Source organism: Anoplopoma fimbria, chromosome 5 (genome assembly GCF_027596085.1).
Source record: "Anoplopoma fimbria isolate UVic2021 breed Golden Eagle Sablefish chromosome 5, Afim_UVic_2022, whole genome shotgun sequence".
Lineage (NCBI taxonomy): Eukaryota > Metazoa > Chordata > Actinopteri > Perciformes > Anoplopomatidae > Anoplopoma > Anoplopoma fimbria.
In genome coordinates this window covers 7,113,812-7,131,912 of record NC_072453.1, presented here as the reverse complement: position 1 = coordinate 7,131,912, position 18,101 = coordinate 7,113,812, and the positions used below count along the sequence as shown (strand labels likewise).

Genomic DNA, 18,101 nt, shown 5'->3' with positions numbered 1-18,101 from the left:
TTAGTTAGAACTACATTTAAAACAATGTCTGATCAGTAAAATATTTTGGATTCAATCTAGGCTTGAACTATAAGCATTATTGGTAATATACATGCACAGCAATATATGAATAAAAAACATATATTAAAGTAATATTTGTTATTAACAGGTCTTTAAATATGTATCTTATAATATCTTGATTGACTGGCTATCTTTAATCATAATGAACCCTGATGAAAATTGCAGATTCAATCAAATATGAGCTCCAATAACTATTGATTTGCCTATTAGTCAATCTAAGTTATGAATGCAATATAAGATCATCTTTATTACTTTTGGAAATAACCCTGCAGTGCTCTCTTTCACAGAAATGTATATTGTGCTCAATCAGACAATAAATTCTTTGTTGTTGCTCATAAACATCAGTGTACACTCGCACACACTCACGCAGCGGAGGATGGTCCAACCTCCCCTGGCGGCTTGTCTCAGATTAGATGTCAGATGCTGGAGACAGCTGCACTCATCACAGCTCTTATGAATACATTACCTTTTATGTTCATCCAAACACTGATTTATCTTCCTCAGAAAATCAAACAGGACAGATATTCACTCACCAGTTTCAGAACCCGTGCTGTGTGCAAGACAAATATCTGCGGCCAAAATAACTCCAAATCTTTCAGTGTGTGTGTGCAGATGTTTGTGCCCGCATTATTTATTTTTTTGGAGCAGAGATGGTTTATGAAATATCAAAGTGTGTTATTTGCCTCCATGAAACTCCACAACATCAAAGACTCCCCTCCTCTCCCACAAGAACCCAAGAATCCTTGAGTTCTTTTTTTTTTTTTTTTTTTACAGCCTTGCCTGTCTTCCATCTCAGCATTGCTCCAAAGGCAATAGCGTCTAATGATACAACATACAAGATGGAGAGACTGCTGCCAACAAAATGGTGAGTGAGAAAAAAACAAGCATTTTGGGTGATGATTGACATCACTGCATCTTTTTTATTATTCCTGTGATGTTCGTCCAGACACGCTGATGCCAGAAACTGTGGCCTCACACTTTGGCTGATGCAGCAATCTGGTGATATGCGTCTGTCTGTCTGCCAACCACCTGGTTTGAAGAAGCATAATCAACCTCGCAGTCAATCATTCCTTGCACAGCCAATGGAGTAGGATGAGTGTCGGAGGAAGCGTGGCAGACGTGCGCTGGCTGTATGTCCAGCTTTGACACCTAACACCATGCTCTCTAGCATCCTGATGAATCCTCTGTATTGGCAAGTCCTTGGGATTCCAGCAACCCACTATTGTGCATTATATAGGAGAAATGAATGTGCAGCGAGTGGGAGGAATATGGCTGCTGGGTCTCAGGCATTTTTACAGGTTAAGTTTTAAAGTATATCCTCTGCCATCTTAAGCAGAAACAGTACTTAGTTGCCTAAAAAGGTGTAATGAATTAATAAATCAAAGCACCAAAGTTAAAACTGTCTTGCAATAAAAGCTGCAAGTTGGTTGTATTCTGTATGAGGGTCCTTTTGCATAAATAATAGCTTTGTGACCCCAAATGCCTTCAGAAAGATACTACAAGGACTGTTACTAGCAGTTCATGGGAGCTGCCTCTGGTCCACAAACAACAGCTCAGTATCCTTGGGTGTTAAAGTTGTTTTCAAGGCACCACTCGGGGTTACGTAATTCAGCCGTGGATGTCCCACATGACACGTCATGTATATTGCATAGCCTAAAGAGCAGCTCTCTCTCCGACTGCACTCAAGGCTCGCTAGATATTTCATCTCCAATTAAAAGGGAACGAAAGAACTGCATCACTGGACTCAAGAGAAGAGAAATAATTGACATGCTCGCTCCTGAAACAAGTGAATAATTGAATTTGTTTTTAATTCTGCGGAGAGAGAGTAAAAAAAAAAGGTCTCGCATCAAGAATACATTTATTTATGTGTAGGTTGTTGTAAGGAATAATGCAAAAACTTTCTAAACAAAATATGAAGACAAATGTGGTCATTTGGTTAATGTGCTTTTCAGAATACTTTCCTCCAACTCAGAGAGTGGCCAACAAGAGGGAAATGAAAAGTAATGAAAGAAATCAGGAGATCCCAAAGGAAGCTGCATACTATTTCAGAGATTTTTTTCTGTTTTATTTTAGTAGTTGCAGTGCAAGTTGTCTGCTGCTGGACGTATTTAAGACACTTAAGTGGACAGGGAGGCTCATACACTCTAAAATAAGTAGAAATAGCAGATAGGCACCAGCAATGGAACCAGAACTGCTGAGTAAGACAAAAAACAAACAAACAAAAAAGAAAACAGATGCTCTCTGAAATATACAATGAAACTTACAATCTTGCAGTTAATAAAACAGTTAATATTATCTTAAATATCGCTTCTTCCATTACTAACAAATGTTGTCTTCTGAATTGTTTTTAGTAATATAAGAGTGTGAATTGGTGTTCATTTAATGCTAGTTAACTTTTTTTGAAAAGAAGCTACTTTGGCCTGCAAGTAGCAATTGACCCTTTTCTAAGCCACACCCACACTGCATATCTGTCAAGCTGTCAGAGCTACCATGGAGCCCACACTGTCACTAACTGCACCCCCTGAATAGATATTATCACTTTTTTTTAAAAAAAAGCGATTTTAAAGAGAAGCAGAGAAATGGGTTTACGGGTGTTGCAAGATTTTACCAGCAAAACTCCTCATGTGTTTTAATACTCATGATTATTTTATTTATAAGAGAATGAACGAATGAGAATTAACGGATGTTATTTCTTCTTGCCTTAAGGTATTGTTGTCATTTAAAGAATATAATTAAAAAAAATGTTTGAATGAAACTGGGTGAATTGCAGGATCTCATTATTAGAAGAATATTTTGCTCCTATTCTAAGAGAAGCTAAGAACTATTTGATTACTTTAGAGGCTCTATTTGCTGTAAAAAGCACTTTCTGAATCGTTTCTGATCTATAAATACCAAAATTCTGAACTCAGCTGCTACCACCCATAACGTTTTCCACTCTGTTAGTCTCCCATACCTTTTTTCTTGGGTTGTCTATCAGGCGTTTAAAATAACCCAGACTCCTTTGGGTTTTCAGTAAACCATGTAGAAATAACAGAGGGCGGGCGCTATATCACAAGCGTCTGTACATTGGTTCAATAGTGCTGCAGCATCACTTTGTTGGAATTGAGATTCCACTCCATGATAGTTTTTGGCTGTACTGTATGTCGGTGTGTTTTTAATGCGACATAGAATGTAAAATATTCATATAGCACTACATTATGTTATTTATTTTAGTATAAGATAATGCCATATGACATCGCCACGACCTTGGGAGACAAAAAATATGTAATGCACAGTTTGTGGCAGACTTGTAAGGTTCACAGTGTCGCAGCGTTATTGAATTGTATTAAATTGTATATCTGTTATATCATAGTGGTGTTTGTGACATTGTGGCCACCCTGCCTTCACCCCAGTAATCACTGCATCAATCCATCCAAACAGCAAGCAGAGAAAAAGTGAAAGCTAATCACAAAGGTCCTGCTCGTCATCTCCTTCTATTCAGGGAGAGTCTCGAAAATGGAGACTTTGCAACAGCAAGTAAGGATTGAATTTGGCCACGGGAGATACCAAGATTGGATTGATCAATAAGATTAGATTGCCTTTCTCCGGTGTATCAAGCAAATAGCACAACCAAAACTTATAAACTAATTCAGCATGATGCATTGTGTTCAGGAGTCAAGAGGGGTAATGTCACAGTTTGTGTGTTAAATTCAGATAAAAGTTGCCAAATCTCCACTGAGGTCTTGCTAATGATGTTCTCTTGGAACTGATACAATTGGCAAATGATTATTGATTTCAGCACTAGAGGAGGCTGGCTTCTTTACAGAATGATCTTGCGCCGGGTTGCAGTCTGTGAGTTTTCGAATTACATTCATTCATGCATATTAATTGAACGACTTCACGCTTTTCTGTTTACCAGACAACACGTTAGTTTCTGATAAGCTATATGACGCAGAGCCTTCCTGCTGCATGTGAAGAGAAGCATGTTGCAGCCCCATCGCACCACTGGCCATTTAAAACATCACTTTTCTGCACAAGAGGTGAGAAGTAAAAGGGGTGAAAATCTAATTTCCAAAACTGATGACTGTTATATAAAATTACAAGAATAGAAAGACAAAGAGGCAGCATTAACTCTTAATATGCCCAGCCTTGGGCCAAACTAATAAAAGCACAATTGAATCAGCTCTAAATAAATGATGGTGCTGTAGTTTAATAGCAAATCATCTCGCTCACTGACAGCATTGGATTTGATGGTACTATATATTTTAGTAATCCCACAAGTTGAAATTGAAGGGCATTTCTCTCGGACAAATTCAGCGTGTTGCTTTATTTCCCTCAATCAATATTTTTGTGTCTACAGAGGGTTTTTATGTAAACACTGAGCTCCACCCAGTGGAGAAAATGAGAATTATAAAAAATACAAATAAGAGCTGCTTAAAAGTTGTTACCTGTAAATGTAAAACAAATCAACCAAAGCTACATGTCAACAAGAAAATGACATATTTTTATTGTATTGTTTGTGCTGCATTGTTAAATCAATGCTAACACACACTGCTACTCCACAAAAAGATAAACACAGTACATGTCAAACATTACATTATATCGCAGAATATGAATGGAAAAATATAAAGGTTTGATCATTCTCATGCATTTGTGAAAATAAATCTTTCCTCAAAGCATTTTGTTATATTCATACATCCCTTTCATTTGGCATTCATAAGTCAGTTTATCAGTTTATATACTGCATGTGTTGGCTGTTATAGCACAGTATCTACACACTGTAGCCACCAGGCACTAAAGATAAAACTCTATTTCATTCTGCACCATGTGCCAGAAATTGAAGTGGTTTGTGGTTTACTGGTGAACACTCCTCATGGAAAGTTACACTGCCATTCAGTAAATCTATAATTCTGATGTATATAATTACCGTCTTTATTAAAATTTGTACTTGTTTTGGACTCGTGCAGTCTTTCACAGTGGAAAATTTTACAGCGTATCTGTCATTTGTTGTAAGTTTTCTGAGACAGGTTTGAGGTTTGATCATACAGTACAGGAATTGAATTAAAAACAATATAAAATATCAGAGAATATACTGTAATATCATTACTTTTTGTTGATCTTCAGACAAAAGCATAAGACAGCTGGTTATAAAGGCTGAGTTCAGCATTTTATCTTGATTGTTCCTTGATGTGACCTGTCAAAAGCTCTTTTTTATAAAACACAACTATCTTTGAACCAGTGCCATTTTAACTTATGGTAGGATTTCTAACGTGTTCTCTATGAATCTCAAACTATAACAGATGATAAATAAAAATTGTACAATCACAACTTGTAAACTTCAGCAATGTTTTGTTGCCATTTAAAAACTCCCCTGTTAAAAGAGGCTTTAGGTTTGAAACTGTGAGTTAGAAAATGTGACACAAATGAATACAATACAGAAACATTAATTTTGCAAGTGAGTTGATTTACTTTGAGAGGGTGAATGAGCAATACTTATCATTCATACAAAATGTATATTACTTTGAAGAAATGTGCAAACAAAGCTTTAATAAAGGATGCCTTAACATGCTCTCTGATGCCGGCATTTGGAAAAATATACAATTAGAAATATATACACATCCAAGAGTAGCACATACTCTACATACTCAGTGTGGGCATTAGCAAGAATCTGCTTGCATAGTTAAGTGCATGCATAAGCAATTTATCATGCAACAACTGTCGTATACTTCATGGATGGGTGATCTCTTCTCTCTGTCGGTGCGTTCAGTGTTGATCTACTCTGCAATGCAAGCTTAAGATGTGCACAAGCTGTGATGTCACATGTGAAAACAGAAGATGGGCTAATTTCAAACATACCATAATGCTCTATGTACATGTTTTTTTTTCAACGAAGGCAACCCAGCTGTCTTTGAATATGTGTGCGTATAGTGGCTTTTTTTTTTATTTTTTTTTTACATTAACCCTGTGTTCATCTGAGAGGAATGTTTTGGAGATATCTGGCAGTCTGAAGAGGCTGATCCCCACGAGGTTACATGGACGCCGCAGTTTAAGTGTTGGCATCAGCAGGTGGGAGGTTGTCTGAGGGGTAACAGGTCATTTACTGGTAAATAAAACACGAAACATTTAGGAACCATCACAAACCGGACGTCTCCAGACACTTAACACCAACTACACATGCTTCCTGCACTCTGCACTGCCCCCCCGGGCCTCACCTCGACAGTCTTGTTTTCTGGCTGCACAAAAATATTTCTTAAAAGGCTGTTGCACAATAACTACACCAAGGAGCATATGTAAACAGCGGTTCAGGGTTAAATAGGCTTAATTGTGTGTTGACTTGAAATTACATTTTCAGTGCTTAATAAATATTAAAATTGAATTATAAATTTACCAACACCTGCTGTTATACAATTCAGATTAAATACGTTGATTATCTGAGGCACTGTTGTTTGTTGACATATGGCTCTCAATATTGACAGAGAGCTCTACATTAAGATTTTTGGAAATAATTCAGTGTTTCACTGCATCAGCATGTCAAAAAATTGCCGGTAAACTTCCTTTGGTGACTGAGTAGTCCATGTTTGATGTATCTCAAAAGTTTCTTTCCGCCATTTTTTCTCTGCTCTCCGTCTTGTGCAAAGTCACTTTTATTTTCCCCTCCTACCGAGATGTTCTTCTCCCAACTATGCTACAGACAGAACAAGGCAATAATTCAATACATGTGCAGTCCATGCTTATTTATAGTACAGTATAATATTCCTCAAAATCAATGCAATCCATACAAAGTGCTTCGTTAAAATCCATTCCTAAATAACTATTTAACAATGTGGACAGTAAGTGTCCATTATGGCAGCTGGTATTCAGTAACCACTGAAAAGCTACAGGTGCTTAAAAGATGTTTGTCAGACGCCGGGTCTAGTTTGATGGTTTAAAACACCTCAGAGCTGCACTAGAGAGATTGTTATCAGGCCTTTAAAAGAATGTCACTTGGCCCTGTGGCTAGTTTGTGTAGAGCTGATAGGGATCTTCCTGGACTGCATTGTCTTTTTAGCAGGCTCTTTCTTCGAGGTGTCTTTTGCATTGGCAGAGGACTGGGTGGCCGTTTCTGCCCCGGAGAGCTTGGACTTTGTGGAGGGCAGCAGTGAATGCTTAGCTGCAGCGGACACCTTGGAGGATTCCTTGTCTTTGGCTGTGGTCACATTGGTCTCTGAAGCCACACTCTGGGCTTTCTTGCTCGCTCCGTGTGGGATTCCCTCTCTAGCTGCATCCCCAGCGCCGTCCTCTGGACTCGCTTTAGCCTCACCAGCCCCTGCTTTCCCACCATCGGCTGACTTCCGCGTCTCTTTGGGCCTCAGGGCAGTTTTGAAGAAGGACAAACCCTTGTCCTCTGTCTTAGTGTTCCTTTGAGGTCCCCTCGATGGAGGGGCTGCGCTCGCAGAGGGAACACCGACACTAGAGGATCGGAGACTCGCCATGGAGGAGCTACTGCTTGAGCTCCGGCCCGCTGCCTTGTTCTCCATAGCACGGCCCGGCCTGCCCTCTGCTCTACTAGCAGCAGTAGACCAGGGAGGCCCTCCGTGGTTCACCTTCTTCTCTGAGACCACGTTATTCCGTGAGGATTCGCGGCTAGCGCTCCTGTCTGGTGCTTTAGTCCTTGCTGAGGCTGAGCTTTTCTCGCCTCCCCCTCTGGGTGATGTCCTCCTCTGAGGGTGTGAGCTTTGTGATCCTGGAGAACCACTCTTCCTCTGCTGGGCAGAGTCAGGATGTAGTACCTCCGGGGTTTGGGATGACCCTTTCTTTGATGGGGTTGCTGTTCTCGAGGAACCAGCCTTGCTAGTTTTAGGTGGTCCATCGCTTTTGTCCTTGGGGGATGATGCTGATGCTGCACTCTTTGTCTGAGTTCGAGACGGTAACTTATCAACAGCTGGGGAGGCAGGAGACAGAGAGCTGGATGACGTTGAGGACGTGGCAGGGCGCTTCTTGGGACTTGCTGAGGTCCTTTTAGCGCTAGCGCTATCTGCAGCCCCATTTCTTTGTTTCGGGTCCTTTGCAGCTGCCCCGTGTCGAGGACTAACCTGTTCAGCAGCAGTGACTGCATTGTTGTTGTCCCCAGTCTGGGTGGAGCTCCTCTGCTCCGCCTGAGCCACAGCTTTGGAGTGAACCTGCTCTATCAGCCTCTTACCGCCTGGATTACTCTCCAAAGCTGCAAGGGCCGACTTGCCCCCTGTCGCTTTGTCCAGCTTTGGGGACCCGGTGAAGCAGGAGGTTGACAGCTTAGTATCAACCACCTCTCCTATCATCTCCAGCGTCGGGGAGGAGGAGTGGGATTCCAGGGAGAAGCGTGAGGGAGAGTTGGAACGGAGTTGGAGCTTAGCAGAGTGGGACCAGGATGGTTTAGTGCCATTATCACTTAGCACCAATGGGCTGGCAATGGAAGATCTTGAGGAGAATGTTTGTCTTTGCATGCCCCTTACTGCTGGCCGGCTCGACAAGCCTGCATGGTAGAAAGACAAAGCATCAGAATAAGATTCTTTAAGAAAATATTAATATTTGTCCACTTTGAAGGATTGAAAATAGGTCAGATTTGGATGAGTCTATATCACCATCATCCTCGCTCCGTTCACCAGCAAACTCAGCCGACTCGGATAGGGAGGCCAGTGACGTGCGTCTGGAGGAACCAGATGAGGCTTGGCTAGGCGGACGGCTGCCCATCAGCCGACTGATCCAGTGCTCACATAGAGAGGAACTGGTGGATCCTAGAGTCCCAAACAGACAGCGTTTGAACACGTATAATATTTAAACATGAAAAGAAAAGGGTGTACTAGCTAATATCAATTTAGATTACCTCCCACAGAACTGTTGGCAGACCAAGATGGGATTGTGGCACGTCTTTGATAAAACAGGATGTAACCTGTCTGCTTGCAGACTTCATCTTCAGCTATGGGCTGAACGTCGCTATCATCAAAGCAATACCACTGTCCATCTATAGAGTTCTTACAATGAGCTTTAAGACACAACAGAATTAATTATTATAAATATCTTGGAAAGAAAATCTGTTAATACAACAACCACAAGCCATGGTTTATCATTCTTAGACTGTATATGAAGCATAACGTAGACTTTCATTATTGTTAACAGTATATAATTCTTAACTTTCCTGTGTACATTGTACATTTTGCGAATAAAGGGATTCTGATTTTAATTACTGTTTTTTGTTGCTGCTCCATTACCTGTGTAATGTCCTCCCTGCATGGTCCCGTGATGGTTACACACTGCATACAGGTCATACAGGTAGTCCTCTGGATCACGGCCCATCCCATAAGGTCGTCTCCATGGTGACCAGTGAGAGGGAAGACTCCAGCTGCTTTGGCTCCTCTTCACCATATGCGGTGCCATGTCCATGCCTGTGAGCGGGAACTTCACCATGTTCTGCATCTTCATTCGTCGATCCCCGTCCTAAAGAAAGATTTATGGAATTCAAGTTGTTCTTTAAGTTCCTACACAGTGACATAAAAGCCTGTAAGTCTGTTGTGAGTCTGTGTGTGGGTGTCATCATGGTCGAATGTGGTCCTGGAGACATCTACTGTGGCACTTAACTACCAGAGGCAGTTTTGAGTACTTTGTCAGGTGTTTATATTTCTTTCAGTCTGTGAACATATTTTGTTTCCGAGATAGTGTTGTATAAAAACTTTACATGTGTGTAGATGAGATCAAAATGAAGGTGGAGTTCAAAGATGAGTGTGGTCTGAGCAAAGACTCTGGAAGTAAGGGTTAGGAAGTGCGGACGGGGCCATAGGCCATTTTTTACTTTTAAAGAAATCAAAGCATTTCGGCACCTTTATTTTATTAAGACTGTCTACAAAGAGTACCTGTCTAAAGCGTTTCAGGTGAAGTATGAGGATGTCAGGCAGGGTCCACAGACTGAGCTTGATGCTGCCCTGCTGAAGCTGCTTACAGTGTGGACATCGCCATGCATCATCAGGAGCGAGCTGAAATGAATGTGAAGAAAAATCTGTTATTGAATAGCAACTCAACTGCAGTTTGTGTTCTTTTCATTTATTTTTCTACCTGTTAACATATGTTTTCTGTATAATAAAGATGCTATTTCTTAAATATTAGGTAAACAATATCATAGAGCAACAAAAAAAGTGGTGGAAACGTTTAATTGTACTGCCATCTAGTGTATGTAATTGTACAGCCCCAGGCAGGGCATCTTGACATCAAATGGATAGAAATATAATCCAACAACACATCCCTTACTCACGAGAACCCACATTTCTAATGAGATTATCACTTAGAGTACAGCAAAGAATAAACACATCTAATATGTATTCAGTATCCCTGATATTCTCAGTACTACTGCAGCCTATATGATACCATGTCTCAGCCTACCTGTTCCTCTTTGGTGTAGAGCTGAAAGCACTGGGCCAGTGAGCAGGTCTGAGGCTGCAGGTGCTGCTCCTTCGCTTGACGCACGCTCTCAGCATCTGGGATGTATTCATCCTCAGTTCTTTTGAACAGACTGCAGGCATAACACGGCGCAAGTCACAGAGGGATCACAGGGAACTTCAAAAGACATTTTCTACATGTATTTGTGTTAAAAGGCAGATCTCTGAGAGGAGACATCTCACATCAGCCCTGATCTTAATAAGAAGCGTGGGGTTGTTGCTTCAGATCACACTTACTAGTCTTTTGTCTCCTTGTCCCACTCAACAACTATTTTGACATGAGGTGGCCCTCCAGGACCGCAAGACTTGAATGCCCTGTTGAAAAGAGAATTGCACATTATATTTTAATTTTTTAGCTGATATTCATATAGAATTAAGCAATGCAGAACGATTATAGGCTACACTAGAGTACGTTTTGTTTTTTTCAAGACTGCCACCACAAGCCAGTACTATGACTTTAGGAGCATGTATCTGAAAAAGCATCCACGAAAAATGCACATTGGATTCTAGATAGTCCTCATAGAACTCGGGATCTGAAGCCTACTGACAAACAAGCATAACATTAAGTGAGGTTGAGGATTCATTTTCTGCCTTTTGTTTTGTTTTTGTTTTTTTCATGTGGCAGCAGAGAAAAGAAATCCATGCAAAAACAACAGAGCTCAACCCATTTTTAGAATAAAATTTTGAAAAAACAGACAAGCTTTTATACATCTCAATAGATATTTTAACGTCAATATTCCACTGAAGAGGCGGCCTACATACTGTAGCTCTTCAATCAACTCAAAGTGGATTGAACTCACTGCAGGGTTTACATAATGACTATTCATGTGTGGTAGCACCTGGTGGTGATAAGTGACATTACCTCTCCACGGAAGGATGGCAGAGTGGCTGCTCCTCCTGAGGCAAGAGATACGTGATTCCAACCACGCCTACCACACGCAAAGTGAAGGGCCCCACCTACACAGCATCAAGGATAAGACATTAAAAACAAAACACATAAACGGAAAGTAAATTCAAATCAAACAGTGTGTAATGAGTAGGTACCTGCACAAAGACTCCAGGGCGCAAAAGATGCCGCATCTTCTCCAAGATCTCTTTCTGAAGTACGTCCCATGTAACTGTACGCTCCAAATACAGAATGAATGGATTCCCAAACCTGCAGGAATTACAAAAACATCCCTGCATCAGTTTGAAAGATTTCTGTGGGATAATGATCAAAACCTTTAGAAGTGTTGTTCCATACCTGCGTCCCTGCTGTCCAGCGCAGGCTCTGTTACACACCAGCAGGACAATCTTCTCAGCCTGTCCGCTGTTCTTATTTGGACTCTGAGGCGGGGTCGTCGGCTCTTGTATTTGTGTGGATATCCTGTTAATATCTGTGCCGTACTTTAAGTTGTTCTGGTTGAGATTTGCATGTGGGCTCCCTTTAGTCAACACAAAATGTAAAGATACAAATGTGAAATAAAATATATAAAATAAAACGACACACAAAAATCGTTTTACTAAAAAAATGGATGAATGGAAAAATGCATTTCTCCAATATTACTCCATTTCTGATCTAATCTTGAAGCCTACCAACGTATTAAGCACTAAACTAATTTCTGGGGAAAAAACAGGATGTTTTACCGCCTCGCTTGGAGCGAATCTGCTCTGGTCTGAACAGCTCAGGTGTCTCGAAGGCAAAGATGGAGTCGCTCTCCTGAATGATCTCAAGGTCGTCTTCGTCGTCACAGAAGGAGCGATGAAAGCCGTCAAAGTACATTTCAGTGAGGACGATCTGAGCAGAGACGGTGAACAAAAGCAGGATGCAGTTCGATCAATTCATTTGATGAAAATGATTGAAACAAAAACTCTAACAGGGATTAACAAAAGGGGGTGTTTACAAATACGAAGAGGCTTTATATTCTGAAATACAGTACAAATACTGTTTATAGATATTTATAAAGCACTGTTTATAAAATACTTGCCTTCCACTTTGAGATAAATCAAGTACAAACTTGAACAACAAATGATCTCATGGCTCACTGAAAACAACACCCCATCTTTAATCCTCTTAATTTTGATGCATTAATGGCTTTAAAAAGAGGAAGTGTCCAATAAGACAGCACCTGTTGGGCAGGGATTTTGGTCTCTTGGGCCACAGCTTGTCTCAGCCTGGACACGGTGCCAGAAAGAGGCACCGCCACCCCGACTCTCATACAGTGGGAGCACTTCCCTTGGTACACCACTGTCACATACAGGGGCCTGCAACACAGACAGACTGAAATTAATTGGCTGTTTCATAACCACGGCTGGACAGATGTTTCAAAGATAGACAGCGTCTTCTAATTTTAACTTTCTCCCTTTAGATCTTTCGTGGTGTTTGTCTCGGCTGGATTTGACACTTCTTTCTAGTGCCGGGTTCAGACTGGGTCTGGTCTCATTGTATTTTGGTACACAGGAACTTTTTTTGTTGCTACGATAGATATTGTCTCACTTATAAACTAGATGCAGAGTCACCTTACCGTGTGTGAGGTACGGGGATTGGCAGTGAGATGCAGAGGAAAGGATCAAAGGTGTTGCTCTGTTTCTGGCAGTGAGGGCAAGTCAGCGAGGACCTACACAAAGACATGATGAGAGTAATTAAATGCAGCTGGGATCATTTTAAAGGAATAGTTCAATGTTTTTTTCTAACTCAGGGCCAGACAGCGAAAAAAGTGGAACTATTCCTTTAACGTTGATGGAATAACCCAACATCAACTTCCAATAGTAGGATGTTTATTATGATCTGTACAATGTTATGATTGCTGGAAAGATCACAAGAGAGCATACAGATTTAATATTATTGGTTTATCACTATAAAAATCTGTGTTTTTATTATTGTAATTAATAATTCATAGGTTAGACGAAATAACGCACAAACTTAAGGAAAAAGGACTTTATATCCCTGGAGTTTAAACTTACAATCGCTTTGTAGGTTCTGTACTTATAGGTCATGTGATGACACCCAGAAAGGCCATGGTATTGGTCAAAAGCTCTGGAAAAAGCTAGTGAGTGAACCTAGACTGTAGAATATTTTATCACAAAGTTTTGTGTTTGGCAGATTTTCCATAAAAGTTACCCTTGACATAGAAGATACAGTATGTTGTGGACTTTTTTGAATGTTCTTCATTGATTTTCAGATTGTTAATATTAATTTAGAGCTTATAGTATATCAGTAGTTACAGTCTGTACCAACAGATCATATACTTTTCCAGCAATTGAAGGTTTCACCTGTATTGTGCCTGAAACAACTCCTGTACGAAAGAGCCAGGTGCTGGTAGTGGAGATCCTTCAGGGGCATTTTCCTCTTCTACTGGAGGCTGGGAAAACACGATAGACACCCAACAATTATTTGGCAAACCAATACAATATAATGCATGTTATATAACAGAGGCAGTTACCAGCAGTACATTTTTTAGTATCGCAACATTCAGTTTATTACACTACTGATCAGATGTTAACAAAAACGGGGCCACATCCTGTCAAAACAAATCAACACTGGTCTATAACCTGAACATACTCGATAGCTGTGCTCTAAGTTGCTGTTTACCTTCCTGGGGGGTCTGATGTCAGGGTGGATGATATGGTTGAGGTCTTCATGAACTCTATCCAGCAACCAGAGGAGGAATTCCTGGGCATCGTGCTGGGAGTTACCCTTGAACTGCAGGGCACTCTTAGACACCACATTCTGCAGCAGGACAAACAAAGCATGGTTCAAGCGGACTGCTCCTAAAACAGCAATGACTGCGTTGACATCATTGGCTCATCATAAAATATTCAGGGTGTTTGACCAGGATGTTGATCAGCACAATCCGAAAGGTCAGCAGAGATGCGGGTGATGGTGAGAGAAGCTTTTTAAAACCAGGACACAGACTGAAAATCGACAGCTTAACCTCACTGACAATTAGCTACTGGAGATGAAAACATTGTGTACTCTACAGAGTCATCCAGGCTGGCAGCTATAAAGTCACCTCTACTGGCTATCAAATGTCAAGAAAGGTCAAAGATATGACGGGACTGGGCGCTTCATGCCTTCCCATCCTGTCCCTTGGGATGTTCTTCGTCATTTTGAAGGCATAACCAATGCAGCCTCAGCATTTTGTTCAAGACGTGGTGCAAATAAAGAAATAGCCTTTCTTCTGTGGCTTGGCTACAGAGGTTGTCTTTAAGTAAAGGTCTGTTGATGAAAGCTCTCAAGTTTACCTTTTTATACCAATGATAAACAATTTATATATTATATAACAGGTGAAATGTGGACTCCAAATTCAAAATGCATTGTTTTAAATATATGCATTTAAAAAAGCACATTCAAATGAGATTCTCATTTAATATCCCTACCACACAGAAGCCCTGCATAATCTACAAAAATGTTTTGTCATTTTATCAACCATTGATTTCAGATACCTTGTGCTGTTTACAGACTACAACAATCTGTTGGATTTGTTTTACATTCAATCACATTGTCAAATAAGTATCACTTTTCACAAATAGTGAATGTGTCTTGTGATCATCTATGAGGGTTTGTGTAGATCGTGCTCTGGGGCAGTTTGGGCGGTGTACAACGACATAATCCTCAAACCAATCCTGGACTCTGAGACACAGGGGAATTATCCACTGTGTCTCAGAGTCCTATTACTATTACGGAGGCTTCCTAATTATCTTTAAGAGCTCTCAGTTTATCCTCATGTCGAGGTCTGAGTGAAAGAAGCACAAAAGCGACACATGCTGAGCTTTAATCCAGACTAACCATAACAATAGCATGTTTAGCTGTAGTTCAATTCGTTGCATTTAAGTTTGTGATGTATACAGTAAGTTGGGGATCAATGTTATAGAGACATTAGAAGAGAAGTAAAGTAATTCTACTGCATGAACATATAAGGAACAATGCATCAACAGCTTGGGATGTAACTAGCCACAATATTTACATTAGCATGAGAAAGAAAACTTTTTGAAGCTTGTGAAAGGATTATTTGTTTATCACAAATTAGACACCACATTTGACCAATATTGTCTATATAGTCCCTCATAGCCTTGGTTTGCACTTTATTTCCCTACCGAGTTATACAGATTCAAGGCCTCACCCTCGGAAAACAATAATCTATATCCAATCAGACAGTTTGTACTTTGGCTGGGAAACAAAGGTTTAAAAAAAAAAAAAAAAAAGGGACAGAAATAGTAACACTGTCAAGAATAAGCAATGCGTTTTGAGGGCCCTGATCAATTCAGTTCCTTCCATTATGTATTTTGAACTTTTGAGAGAAGAAAAATAGGTTATCAGACATATAAAAATAAAGTATCTCTGTTGCCAAAGAACAAACCTTTGTGATTGTGACAGGCAAACTTTTCAGTGCCGGGATACAAGTTTATGAGGTGAAACGATGAAAAAGCAGACGAGGCTGCAACAAAAGCTGATAAGTGTGGGACGGACAATAAAGCAGCTCCAAAAAAACAGATGAAATTTATTACAGCTCAGATGTAGGACTCAGCTGATCAAGTGTTGACTGACTTCCCCTGTTTCATAAGGATGCATTGTCTTAAGTTATTTGTAGTCGCAAATAAAACATAAACTGTAATCAGAACCTGTGCTGGAATATGATTATTGACTAAAGACAGAACCTTGTGTTTTCATATATAAAATAAGTTTGCTTTAGAGGAAGGACTAAACACTAATTCAATGAGAGATACTTATCCAGAGGCTTGTTGACAAGCAAAGCAGTCAGTCAAGGCCGGTGCATAATCACTGCATCTAAACCCTGTCTGCATTATTCTGAATAATGAAGGAATTTCATGATTTTAAATAGACTCAAATTCATATCTGTACTTCCTGGTAGGATCAAAACAACTGCATCTGGTGTCATAGATGTCAGCAATGACAGAGCACAGAAAATATGTTTTTATCCCCACTGGATTATGTATGTTTTTGTTTTGTTTATCACTGTTATAATGTAATCTCTCTACCTTGTTTACGTTGTTATTGCTTTTATTGTTTCTTTCTTTACCATGTCAAGTGCCTATGAGTACCTTTTAAAGCGCTATACAAATATAATTTATTATTATCATAATTAATTAGCAGGATTGTGCAGCATAGTTCATTTTAGACACCACTTGTCATGTATTATCCTTAATAGAGGTGCACAAAAGGCACCAACTGGGGTTGAGCTGCAATCCAATAAGGCCATTTGTATTGAAAACACTGGTGACTTTACTCTCCTTTTAAGAATAACTCACATGGACCATATAAGACAATAACACATTTAAACTGGGGCTCCTGATGGCAAAAATAAAAGAAAAAGTAATTCTCTAGAAGATCATATCTACACCTGACATCCGAGTTTTGAAGTTTCACTGCGAGTGTTGACATTTATGAAACTTTATTCCAGTCAGGATGTAAACTGTGTCAATGCACTGCTCTATATCCACATATGCACATTGTGTTTTTCCAGGAGCTGTTGTGAGATTAATTATCCTCACAGTTAGGACCCCTGCGTGAAGCACAGCCTACCTTAAAGTCCCTGCTGTGCTGAGGTGTGTATTCAAAGGTCCACAGAGCCCGAACCAGCCCGGACAGCTGCTCGGTCACCTCCCCTGCATCCTGCTGCTGCTGCTGCTCTTTGCTCCCCTTCTTCTGCACCAGCATCCCGTTGGACTTGGCCTTCTCGTTGATGCCGCTGCTGCTGCTCGTCTCCCCGCCTTTGAACTGCTCCAGAGCCAGGTACTCAGCGAACAGCTCCGTGTTGCTCAGGCACTGCAGGATCGCGTTCATGAAGCAGGTGTTTCCGTGGTTCTTCAGTCCGGCGACTCCCGGCACCTTGTCCCCGAAGGGAAACCCCCCACAGTCACTGTCGTCGGACGGCAGTGACCCTCCGGTGGTGGTCGGGATCAGAGATGCCTCGTCCTTCTCGTCCTCGGCGGCCTGTTCATCGGTACCGAAATGAGACAGAGTGGACAGAGTCCGGAGAACTCTGTTCATGAAGCTCCCACGGAGCGGACCGAGCTCCTCCGGAAGAGTTTTTTACTGAAGGATTTCTTCTCCTTGTTACTGACAACTTTCGACATGATTGCTTTTCCTCGCTTTTCTTTCTTTTTTTTTTTTTAAAAAAAAAAAAAAAAAAAAAAAAAAATGTCTTAAATCCAGAAAGGGCCCCCTTTATTATTCACAGCATCCCCGCGCTGTGGCAGCTCCTTCACTGTGTGATGTTTAGGCCCGAGCATATTTCACAGGAAAAAAAAAAATATATATATATATAAAAAAAAAAAGAAAAAAAAAGGCCTGGCAGTTTCTGGGTATTCATATCACATAGAGACAGCATTTTAAAAAATTTAAAAATCAGCCCACTTGCATCACTGCGTCGGATTGCATAAACACATCCTCCGTGGAGCCGCTATCAGGGCGCTGTACGCGGATGCTGCGGGGTAGTAGTCCCCACCAGCCGGCAGCCATCGTCTCTAGCGCTCGGTCCGGTGACATAACACCACCGGTGTCATTGTTCACACACGATAACAGATCGCTGTGGGTGAGTATCAGCGTCCGTCACACACAAACATCAAATCAACCTTTTACAATAAGGCTGCGAGTGACGCGCGGTGCTCCTCATC

The 18,101-nt window shown here is 40.8% G+C and overlaps 1 protein-coding gene across 1 annotated transcript; it reads right to left on the bottom strand.

Annotated features, from left to right (window-relative positions):
* Positions 1–7,019: 7,019 nt before the first annotated feature.
* Positions 7,020–17,561, bottom strand: LOC129091522 (ubiquitin carboxyl-terminal hydrolase 31-like). Its single transcript, XM_054599182.1, is given in 17 exon segments — positions 7,020–8,530; positions 8,640–8,792; positions 8,882–9,040; positions 9,267–9,492; positions 9,906–10,025; positions 10,429–10,558; positions 10,722–10,799; positions 11,347–11,441; positions 11,529–11,640; positions 11,728–11,908; positions 12,111–12,261; positions 12,593–12,728; positions 12,989–13,081; positions 13,737–13,825; positions 14,056–14,193; positions 17,008–17,486; positions 17,489–17,561. Coding segments are annotated over 17 exon segments (3,924 nt in total).
* Positions 17,562–18,101: the final 540 nt, after the last annotated feature.